The following is a 12338-nucleotide window of genomic DNA, read 5'->3' as shown; positions in this document are numbered from 1 at the left end:
GCACAATGCTGGAGCTCACTGATAAGCCGCTCGTCCACCATCGACCTCCTCCTATCATCGCTGAACTTCGGACCTTCGCTCCAAGTCCACTCTGTCCGGTGGTCTACCAACTCTCTCCATTCGCATCTTCTCTCCTCATCTCTCCCTGGCAAAAAACCTTGAAAATCTCTCTTCCAGACTCACAAGAAAGAACAACATTTCTCTCATTGGATAGTCCCAGCATTCCAAAGCCCGTTATTTCTAGTCAAAGCCCAAACATTGCTGCTACAGAGAAACCATTACATTAGCAGTGAAACCTTACGGCATGTTACACTACTAACTGGTGCATTTTTAGACTATGGGAGGAAACTGGAGCATCCGAAGAAAACCCATGCAGGTCACGGGGAGAACGTAACAGCTCCTTGCAGGCAGTGCCAGAATGGAACTCCAAACTCCGGAACACCCCAAGCTGTAATAGTGTTGTGGTAACCGCTACGGTGGCACGACCGTGACACTTCAGGCCGTGACCTTTCCTCAGGACAATATATGCTGTGTGGCCTCCTGAGGTCCTCGCGCATTCTGTGTGTGCTGCTCAAAATTTGACTGAGTTGACTTGGATGTGGTTTTAAAACTAACCCCCATTTTAGTTGATGGTATTTCAATTGTAACCATTTTTCCTAGGTAGCAGGGATAAAGGGAATGTTCTTGGCTAATAAAAAGGTACAAAAGCAGGTCAGGACCTTCATCACGTACAATAAGGGACGAGACTGGCGACTTCTGGAGGCTCCCACCACAGATCTGCGAGGCAAGGACCTTCACTGCCTTCTGGTAAGCCATCACATCTAGTTTCCCGTACCCTCACCCCACTGTGCAAACTCCACGCAGTCAGTCCTAGTGGTCAGAACTGAAAAGGAATTCCCCTTACTCTTTAATGAATCTTTAGTTTAAAATAATGTATGCTGGACAAATCCAGGCAATGCAAGAAGGAGACTGAACATCATGGTCAGTCTGGTCTTAGAGCCACCAGTAACTGAGTAAGATGATAGGTCAACACTAATTGTATGTTTACTGACATTTTTATTGTGTTTGAAACTTTATTGAATAAAAGACTGCAAGCTTTTCTTGTCCTTTTCTTGCCATTAACTGGCAATATGGTGCAGCGATTTCACACATCAAAAGAGGTAACAAAAAAGTTGAAAGTTGTGTGAAATTAACTTTTGCTTCAGAGATCAACAACCATCCAGAAGCATATCTGAGCTTGGGGAGCATGCACTGGGTTGACAACCTGTAAACAGCCGGTGGTCTCCTTAAATGGCACTGGTAGATGTCCTTTCAGCTACCAAATTCTCTCACAGCTATGCAAAGTTAAGCCCAAGTGATGGTGCAGTAGTCAAACCCGGCTGCATGATTTGGTGCCTCAATTCTCCTTCTGGGTGGACACCACCTTCACCAATATGGCATTAGGTTAAATTGCCTCACATGCCAGAAGTCTCATTTGAGAACACATTCATGAGACTTAGTACAGGGCCAATAGTTCCTCTTAAATCATGATGACATTATTTTTAAACGTACAGGAAAAAGAATGCTTGATGCAGGAATTCAATGTCGAAACCTGAGATTAAAAAAAATAAAATGTGGCGAATCAATGTTGGTTAGTTACTTATGACAGATCTGTTTTGCTGGGCATTTCCATCATTTTTTTTTAATTGTTCAAATTTCTAGTATTTTGCTTTTGTAAACCTTCACTAATAGTTCCTATCAATCGGGCTGTTTTCCTCATGGGTAATATGCAGCGTGAATGTGGATTCTTAAAAGTTGAGTTCTCCATTGATATGCGGTAGCTGTCTGATGATAATGATCTGGTTTAAGTCATACTGTGACCCTTGTCTACAGCCATACTGCTCCTTAAATCTGCACCTGAATGTGGCACCAAATCCGTATACATCAGGCAACATTGGCAGCAAGTACTCGGCCCCAGGCATCATTGTGGCTTCAGGTACTGTATCACTCGCATTAGGCTTCCATTTTGTTGAGATTGCTATTATTGTCACATGTACCAAAATACAGTGAAATGCTTGTCTTGTAGACTGTTCATACAGGCCAGATCATGACGCAGTGCATTGCGCTAGAAAAAGGTATTCCTGAAGCTTTTCACGTTACACTTATGATACTCCCTTGCTGTTGACAGAGTACAGAATCATATCCTAGCAACTGTGAGTCAGTGTGGGAAACTTTATTAACATTCCCAGGTGATACAGTAACGTAGCGTTTAGTGCTATTTAAGTACAAGCAGTCTGTGTTTAATTTCGCCACTGTCTGCAAGGAGTGTGTACGCTCTCCCCATGACAGTGGGGCTTTTCTCCGGGCGCCCTGGAATGCTCCCATATTCCAAGTACATACAGGTTAGTAGATTAATTGGTCATATGGGTGTAATTGGGTGATGTGTTCATTCGGTCAGAAGGGCCCATTACTGTGATGTATCTCTAAATGTACCGATTCAGAATTACATCCATCCTCAGTGTGGTTTGGACGAATTTATTGAAGGTTTTTCGATCATTAAACCTCATTCAACCAGCCACCTATTTCCAGGCAAGGGAGTACTGGCTGATGCAGTTCATCCCTGGATTCATTTCCACCTAGTTCCTAATTCATGATCCTATCCAAGGGGAATTCCAAATGGATTGTGCTCAGAACAAAGGACACAAGCCATTTTTCGAATTCCCTACTACAATTGGTCAGTCCCTAATGTACCCCACATTTGGTTCAGGTGGAAATTTGTGCCTCTTTTCCCTTGTACTTTAAGAAACTTCAATTAAAAGAAAACTGATCCAAGATATATGTTGCAGCCCTCTTATTGACCCACTCGCCCAGTCCTGGGATGCTACTTGGTATTCTCAAAGCTATTTTCTCCACGTTCCATTCTCCGATTTGAGCTGGGAAAGACCTACTGTAAGGCTGAAGTCCCATTCCGCAGTACATCTCTGTTTCCCTCCTTCCCATCATTTGTGGTAGTCCTTCTGCATTCCCAGACACTGAAGAGTCAGACTGATCCTGAGGCAGGTTAACACAACATTGTAGGCTGAAGGGCCTGTACTGCGTTACACTGTTCTGTGCTGGACTTCCCTCCCTAAATCTCTCTATCTCTAAGCCCCTTCTTCCTCTATTCTGCTGTGTGTCTTCAACCAAGTCTGTCATAATGTTTGCAATGCTAATGTTTGTTTGATAACACATTTTACAGTTTTGTGGATGTTACATCAGTGCAAAGTGCTGTTGTCAGAGGTGCATCACTAATTACGCCATTATGCCACTGGTATTTAGGGCAGCAGTGATGTTCAGGGCTTCCTTCATCATGTCAGTAGCTTCCTCTTGATTTTCACTACTGTAGGTCATCCAAGTTCTGGGTGGAGACTCAGGAACACTGTCGCACTCAGATGTAGAAGGATTGCCAAGAGCCAAAACTTAAAGCCCTGACTCCTGCCAACATAGCTCCCTGGGTCATTGAGGCAGACAAACCTCCAAACCACAAGGTTAAGCTCCTCTTAGAGGAGGTGTATCAGAAAAAGTGACACTAAAGTTTTCCTGAGACAACTGACCCACAAGAAGAAGTCCTCTTCTTTGTCCTATCATGATGTGTTTAATTCCTCTTCTTAAATGGCCTAGGATTTGCTCATTCGGAAAATCTGATAATGAATTGGTTTTCTATATAGATATTAACTGCAAATTTATCCATAATTATTCACCAAGGAAACAGTTCAAAGATCCTCTGCACACTAATATTATTGGTAGTCCCAAAAGCAGTGGACTGCAGAGACTATTTAAAATTGCACTGTTTTTTCACCAGAATCTACAGTTTTCAGCCAGTGTCAGCAATAGAATGAAATTTAACACCAGGTCTTTCTGACATCTCCCCAGGCTGCAGGGATGGATCGAAAGGAGAGAAGTAACAGCCAATGTTATCTGTGCCAGAACTCCACTTTAATGAGCTATCTTGTTTTTCATATCTCTTGTCAAATGACCTCATTTCCCTGAGTGTGAACTTGTGCAATTTTTTTTCCTCTAAGATGCTCGTGAACAAACTGATAAAATGTCCTGTATCTGTTTAAATCATTATAATTTAAATAATTGACCATGTGCTGGAGGAACTGGCATGTCAGTCAGCATCTATGGAGGAATATGAACAGACAATGGTTTGTGCTGAGACAGAATAAGAATGTGGGGGGTGGTTAGGAGGAGAAGGAGGTGGCAGGTGATAGGTGAGGGGAAAGGTAGCTGGGTGGATGAAAGGGCACAATGTGAGACGGTGATGGGTAGAAGAGGTAAAGGGCTGAAGAAGTAATATTAAAGGAGAGGACAGTGGACCATAGAACAAAGGGAAGCATTTTTGCAGTGATCTAGGGGACAATTACCTGAAAGGAGCCTTTGTGCTGTTAGCAACTATTGATTCCCTTTCATTTCCACCCTTTGTGAGAGTACGGAACTCGAGAGTCAGGCCTCTGGACAGAGCAACAGCCAGAGTGTCAGAGGACCTTAACAAGTCAGCCTGTATCTGTGAAGGGAAATGGATAGTCTATATTTCTGGTTTAAGGCCTTTCATCCGAACTGAAAGATAAGAGGGGACTGCCTAAATTAAAAAAAAACTGGATCAAGAGGTAGGTGGATCTAGGTGAGGGGGTGAGGAGCATTGGGGAGAGTGAAATCTGTGTCAGAAGCTGGGAGGTGATAGGTGGATCTGTGTGAGAGGCAGGGCGGAGAGTGGGAATGGTGTCAGAAGCTGGAAGGTGATACGCACAACACGCTGGAGGAACTCAGCATTTGTGGAAATGCACAGTCGATGTTTCGGGCCGAGACCCTTCGTCACAACATGTTTACGAGAAGCTGGAAGGTGATTGGGGGAAATGACGAAGGACTGAAAATGATGGAATGTGGCGGGAGAGGAAGGTCAGGTGTGATACATTGGGAAGGTGGTGTGGGGTGGAATTGGTGAGATGGATGATGGTCGATGCACAAGTGGAGGAGAAAGAAATAGGCTGAAGGGGCCAAGTGGATCAAGAGGAGTTAGAAGAGGGAAAAGGGAAGAAGGGGAAGCCGTTGCCAGAAGTTTAACAATTTAAGATTTGTGTAATCAGATAGGAGCATGCTCAGGTAGAATTACAGGTGCTGTACCTTTAACTTATGTTCAGCCGGACCTGGCAGATGTATGGATTTTCAACCTGATCAATGCAAGACATAAATAGGTCCCTCTATTGGGAGTTAATATTAAAGAAAGTAGTCACAGCATTTCAAAAAACTTCATTGTCTTCTGTCTTCTTGCATTTTGAGGTCGTGGCCAGGTTGAAGCTGTGGATTGAAACTGTTCTTGTGCAATCAGATCTGAACTCTGGTGGCTTTACTTGAATTTCAGGCAACGTTGGCCCCGACCTACAAATGGACCCGGACAGCCCCAGCAGCAATATGTTCATCTCGTCAGACGGGGGAAACTCTTGGAGACAGGTAATGGTGACAGCAAGAAGTTTACTGCTCATGAACCAGGGCTGAGCTAACACAATTGAAGTTAAGACGCATAACCTTGATCAGAAACGTTGTTTATCTGTGCCCCCCCCCCCCCCCCACAGTTGCTGCCTGACCATCTGAAATCTCCCAGCAGTTTGTTGATTTTGTGATAACAGTTTTAACCTCCTGACGTTGTGTTGTTACCACATGTGATCTTCTCGGTTTGAGAGCAACAACAGGTTCAGATGTTACCTGGAATACTGCGTGCTGTTTTGGTCTACTTACCTGAGGAAAGAGACACTGGCTTTGGAGGAGGTTTGCCCGATTGAATTTGAAGATGGAGGTTAGCATTTGGGGAGAGATTGAGTCACCTGGAACTTTACTAACTGGAATTCTGAAGAATGAGAGGAGATCGTATAGAAACATAGAGAATTAAAGGGATAAGTAGATAAGACAGAAGCAGGAAAGTTGTTTTTACTGGTAACTGAGGGGACATAGCCTCAGGGGAATAAATATAGGGCAGAGATGAAGAGAATCTGCTTTTTCCAGAGAATAGTGTATCTGTGGAATTCTCTCCCCAGGGAAACAGTAGAGACTACTCAATATATTAAAGACATGGTTAGATACACCTTTGCAGATTAAGGGTATTAGGAGTTACAGGGAAAAGGCAGATAGGTGGAGTTGAGTAGATGGCCAGATCAGCCATGGTCTTAATGAATGTGGGGAGGAAGTTTGACAGGCCAAATGGCCGACTCCAGCTGCTCATTGTTGTGTTCTTATTTGGAAGAATATCTATGAAGCAAGCCACTGGTGTGAAGCTCCCATCCTTGTGACTATAACTGAAGTTGGAATCCCATCTGAACATAACAATAGCCCAGATTGATTCCTGTGCTGCCCTGCCATCTTGCAGGCAGCCTCAATAACAGCAGCCGTACACAAAGGTCTCAAGAACAAAGCAATGAGATAGCTGAGCCGTTAAGCCAGAGGAACAATGTTTGCCAGGACACTGGAGAGCATGCTGTCAGAGTTAAAAGGCTGTGTTGGTTAATCGCTTGATCCAGAAGCCAGTACCTTTGACAAGATGTCGGCAGTATTGATGTTTTCCACTCATGTTGGAGGGTTTGAGGCCATAACTTGCTGATTCAGAAATGTGAACACGTTCACTGAGCCAATTTACAACTGACGTTTATATCAATACATTTTAAAAAAAAGATGTGCCTGACACATTCTGAAGAATGTTGTTTAGAATTTCATCCACTGTCAGTAGGAACAACCAAGTGAATTTCTAGGCAGGTAACCTCAAGTAAAATGAATCTTGTATTTTCCCTGGAAACTTAAGTGAAAGGCATGATGGAAGCAGTCAAAACTGGCCCAGTTGCTATTACTGACACAATTTGATGCACAGTGTAGTTGGACAAACCCTACTGAGTCCAGATGTTTTCATTTATTTCTGAGCTCACATGCGCTGAGGCCATTTTTTTTTAAAGATTAGCTTTATTTGTCACATCTAAACATCACAGCATAGAGTGAAATGCGGCATTTGCATCAACAACCAACACAGACTGAAGATTGTGCGCCAACGTAGCATGCCTACAACTCACTAATCCTAACACTAACTGCACACCTTTGCAATGTGGGAGGAAACCCATGCGGCCACGAGAGAATGTGCAGACAGTGGTGGGAATTGAACTTCAATCAGTGATCGCAGGTGCTGTAAGGTGTCCTGCTCACTGCTATGCTACCATGGCATTTGAATATCTTCCCCCCAAAGCATTCGCCAGTATGGTTCCAGAAAAGCCGGTGGTAGAGTTAATGATCAGTCTGATGGGTTTTGATAAAGGGTACAATTTGATTAGATAGAGTGGATAGCTAGCACCTTCTTCACAGGGTGGCGATCGCTAATACCAGAAGACATCCTTTAAGAAGAGCAGAGAAAAGCTTAGAGGAGATGCCAATGGTAGGTTTTTTTACACAGAGTGTAAGTGCCTGGAACATATTGCTGGGGCTGGTAACAGAGGCAGATACATTAGAGACATTTAAGAGACTCTTAGATAGGCATATGAATCATTGGAAAATGGAGTGTCTGGGATATGTAGAGGGGAAGGGTTATATTGATCAAAAAGAAGGTTAAAAGGTTGGTAAAACATCTTGTGCTGGTAGCACAGCTATGTAGATAATAACGTCAGTGTTTCTCTTCTCTGGCATGCTGGGTTCAATCCTGTCTTCTATGTGGAGTTTGCACATTCTCTCTGTGGTCACGTAGGCACTGTGGCTTGCTCCCATATCCCACCGATAGGCAGGCTGGTCATTGAGTTTGTGACTGTAAATTGCCTCCCATGTGTAGGTGGCTGGTAGAATCTGTAAGGAATTAGTAGGAATGAGGGAAGACTAAAATGGGATAGAGCAGGAGTAGTGTTTGATGAACAGCATGGATTGGTGGGGCCAAAGGTTCTGGCATATGACTGTGTGGTTCTAATAGGGGTTTGGCTGATCACAGTGGAATTGCTATGCTACTGTGTCTATAAACAGGATCCAAGAGTGGATCAGCAATATCTCATCCTGTCATTAATTCAGAAAACTTCTCCTGATAAAGAAACACTTCATTGTTCACCAGGATGTTGCACAGCATCAAAAAGATCTTTTTGAAGGTTTTTTGATAAATAGTTGGACAGATATTCTAACAAAGGACTACACTTAGATTGCACAGCAGTTACTGCAAGATGTACATGTGGGCGATTTCAACAAATTTTTGTCAAGGAATTTAATTAACAAATGTAAGAAATGAATACTTCCAAAGCCTGTGCAAACTAAACTTTAACTCAAAGTGACAGTTGGCATAAAGAGTGATTTTGAGCACACAGCAATGAGGGTTACCTCAGTCCAAACAAAGAACAGAAAGTTCTGAATGTCTTGACCTTGGGTACTGTCTGTGTTGTGTTTGCATGTTCTTGTTAAACTATAAGACATAGGTGTAGAATCAATTCAACCCATTGAGTCTGCTCCACCATTCAATCACAGATGATTTACTTTCCCTCTCAGCCTCATTTTCCTGCTTTCTCCCCATAACACTTGACACCCTTACTAATAAAGAACCTATCAAACTCTGCTTTAAATATACCCAATTACTTTGTGTTAATGCCAACACAGTCCAAACATGTGCTGGGTTAGCCTGCAAGTGTCATTATGCTTCCAACATCAACGTAGAATGCCCACAACTTATTAATCCTTACTAAGATGTATATCTTAGGAATGTGGGAGGAAACCTGAGCACCTGGAGGAAACCCATATGGTTACGGGTAGAAAGTACAAAGTTCTCACAGACAGTGGTGGAATTGCTGGCATTGTAAAAGCCTGTTGCTATCTGCTACAGTACTGTACCACCACTGGGAATTACATTGCCAATGTATTAGAGAGATCAGTTGAATTAACAAGCAAAATTTCCAAGAAGACTAAGAACTGTTCAATCTCTCCCTAATGACAACCAAAGACAGAAATCTCCTGAAATTCTAAGGAAATTTATTATAAATCTATGTGTCAACACTGAGTCATGTCATCTGCAGAAATTTTCTGATGACTCAGCCATAGTTGGGTATATAAAGGGAGGATGGAAAGATGAATACAGGGCCCTGGTGGAAGAATTGATGCAAGCTGAATCATGTGCAGCTCAACATTAGTAAGAAGAAGGAGATACTGATGGACTTTAGAAAGACTAAGCCTGCACTGCTCCTTGTTACTATTGATAGTGAGGACCTCCAAGTACTTGGGGGGCACTTGAGTGGAGCACCAACACAGAGGTTGTGTACAAGAAGGACCAGAGTCATCTCTACTTCCTGAGGAGACTGAGGTCCTTTGGACAATGCAGGCCTCTCCTTCACATGTTCTACTAGTCTGTTGTCACCAGTACAGTCTTCTATGTGGTGGTGTGCTGGGGCAATGGTATCAACACGGGTCATGCCAACAGGATCAATAAACTGATTAGAAAGGCTGGCTCTGTTATAGGAGTCAAACTGTCCACACTGGGTGCTGTGGTAGAACACAGGATCCTACAGAAAATCCCGGTAATTCTGGACAATGTTTCTCACCCTCTGCATGCCACCTTGGCTGAACAGAGGAACACTTTTAGCAAAAGACTAAGACAACTGCGCTGCTCCAAAGAGCACTATATCAGATTATTCTTACTCTCGGCCATTAGGCTCTATAATGAGTCAACCAATAGCTGGGGCATTGATGACCCGCCTCCTGTCAGACTGTTTGTGACAACTTATTTTTTTATTCTCACTACTTCTCTTCTAATATTTGTACATCTGTGCCCTTGTACTGCTTCTGTGACACTGTAATTTCCATTGGGATCAATAAAGTATCTATCTATCTATCTGTTATCATATCCTACATTGAGATTCATTTCCTTGCAGGCATTTACAGGGAACAAATGAAAAACAATAAATTCTTCAGGAAAAAAACTATAGATAAATAGACAAAGACTGACAAACAATTCTCAACACTAACCTCCAATTTTATTGACCTCTGACTAATTTCATCACAAAAGATCATCTTTAGTTTGACAGAAGGTCAGTTTTATAGAAACAGGAGTTTTATTTCTCCTTGACATTATGATAATGTTCTATATTCACTACTTTCTTTCAAGAGTTGGTTCATCTGTGTCAATATTTTCATTTGTTTATTGATGTCTCTGTAAGTAACAGCAGTTACCACATTCTCAGGATAATTAATTGTGTGAAACACTCTAATCCAATTTAGCATGATGTGATTTTGTCTAAATGGAAGTAATTCCAGACCCATCAATCCCACTTAAGTAAATATTTGTCCAGTTCCTTATATAATTAATAACCTTCCACGTACAACCATTCTGGGTCTTTACTTGGCAGAATGATACATTGGAAATGAGTGATTACTAAAAACAAGATAATTGGCCCATTCATACAAAGAGAAAAAAATCATTTATCAAATTAATCAAAAACATCAGAGTCTGGCAGTGGAGATGGGCTGCTCTGGGAGTACTCATTTGTTCTTTGTCTTCTCAAGTATCAAATAAGCATTTTGCATGTGCTGCTTGAGTCTCCAGTATTCTGTATAAGAAGGTGGGCAGATAGATTTGCATGTTCTAGCTGACAGGAATGAGGGTAATATTTTTGTTTTCAATAGGTATATTTAATGTCAGAGCATTGTATACAATATTCATCCTGAAATTCTTTTTCAGAATCAGAATCAAGTTTATTATCACCGGCATGTGACATAAAATTTGTTAACCTAGCAGCAGCAGTTCAATGCAATACATAATCTAGCAGAGAAAAAAAGTAAATAAAATAAAAAATAAATAAACAAGTAAATCAATACATATATTGAATAGATTTTTTTTTAAATGTGCAAAAACAGAAATACTGTATATTAAAAAAAGTGAGATAGAATCCAAAGATTCAATGTCATTTAGGAATCAGATGGCAGAAGGGAAGAGGCTTTTCCTGAATCACTGAGTGTGTGCCTTCAGGCTTCTGTACCTCCAGCCTGATGGAAACAATGAGAAAAGGGCATGCTCTGGGTGCTGGAGGTCCTTAATAATGGACACTGCCTTTCTGAGACACCACTCCCTAAAGATGTCCTGGGTACTTTGTAGGCTAGTGCTCAAGATGGAACTGACTAGATTTACAACCCTCTGCAGCTTCTTTCAGTCCTGTGTAATAACTCCTCCACACCAGACAGTGATGCAGCCCGTCAGAATGCTCACCACAATACAAATACAGAAGTTTTTGAGTGTATTTGTTGACATGCCAAATCTCTTCAAACTCCTAATAAAGTATAGCCACTGTCTTGCCTTCTTTATAACTACATTGATATGTTGGAACCGTGTTAGATCATCAGAGATCTTGACACCCAGGAACTTGAAGCTGCTCAATCTCTACAATTCTGATCTCTCTGTGAGGACTGGTACAGGTTCCTTCATCTTACCCTTCCTGAAGTCCACAATCAGCTCTTTCGTCTTACTGACATTGAGTACCAGGTTGTTGCTGCGGCACCACTCCACCAGCTGGCATATCTCACTCCTGTACGTCCTCTTGTCACCACCTGAGATTTTACCAACATTGATTGTATTGTAACCAAATTTATAAATGGTATTTGAGCTATGCCTAGCCACACGGTCATGTGTATATAGAGAGGAGAGCAGTGGGCTAAGCACACACCCCTGAGGTGTGCCAGTGTTGATCGTCAGTGAGAGGATATGTTATCACCAATCCGCACAGATTGTGGTCTTCCGGTTAGGAAGTCAAGGATCCAATTGCAGAGGGAGGTACAGAGGCCCAGGTTCTGCAACGTCTCAATCAGGATTATGGGAATGATGGTATTAAATGCTGAGCTATAGTCGATGAACAGCGTCTTGATGTAGGTTTTTATGTTATCCAGCTGGTTTAAAGCCGTGTGGAGAGCCATTGAGATTGCATCTGCTGCTGACCTATTGTGGCGATAGGCAAATTTCAATGGGTCCAGGTCCTTGCTGAGGCAGGAGTTCAGTCTAGTCATGACCAACCTCTCAAAGCATTTCATCACTGTAGATGTGAGTGCTACCGCATGATAGTCATTAAGGCAGCCCATATTATTTTTCTTAGGCAATGGTATAATTGTTGCTTTTTTGAAGTAAGTGGGAACTTCTGCCCGTTGCAGTGAGAGGTTGAAAATGCCCTTGAATACTCCCGCTAGTTGGTTGGCACAGGTTTTCAGATCCTTACTGGGTACTCCATCGTGACCTTCCATCTTGCGAGGGTTCACTTTCTTTAATGACAGCCTAACATCAGCTTCTGAGACGGAGATCACAGGGTCATCAGGTGCAGCGGGGATCTTCACAGCTGTAGTTAAGT

The 12338-nt window shown here is 42.4% G+C and overlaps 1 protein-coding gene across 4 annotated transcripts in view; it reads left to right on the top strand.

The window, feature by feature from the left end:
- The window catches only part of LOC140715125 (VPS10 domain-containing receptor SorCS1-like), a 1248501-nt gene that overhangs the window by 1043826 nt on the left and 192337 nt on the right, over window positions 1–12338 (top strand). For all 4 annotated transcript variants that reach the window (XR_012096067.1, XM_073026870.1, XM_073026869.1 and 1 more), the window contains exons 10-12: window positions 661–807; window positions 1873–1975; window positions 5381–5469. Coding sequence is in view for 3 of the 4 variants with exons in the window: in XM_073026870.1 (XP_072882971.1) it covers window positions 661–807; window positions 1873–1975; window positions 5381–5469 (339 nt within the window). In the remaining variant the exon portion in view is untranslated. The remainder of the gene's footprint in view (window positions 1–660; window positions 808–1872; window positions 1976–5380; window positions 5470–12338) is intronic.

This window comes from Hemitrygon akajei, chromosome 23, assembly GCF_048418815.1.
Source record: "Hemitrygon akajei chromosome 23, sHemAka1.3, whole genome shotgun sequence".
NCBI classification, from domain to species: Eukaryota; Metazoa; Chordata; class Chondrichthyes; order Myliobatiformes; family Dasyatidae; genus Hemitrygon; species Hemitrygon akajei.
The sequence above is the reverse complement of the archived record's forward strand: the minus strand, read 5'-3'. Positions and strand labels throughout refer to the sequence as shown.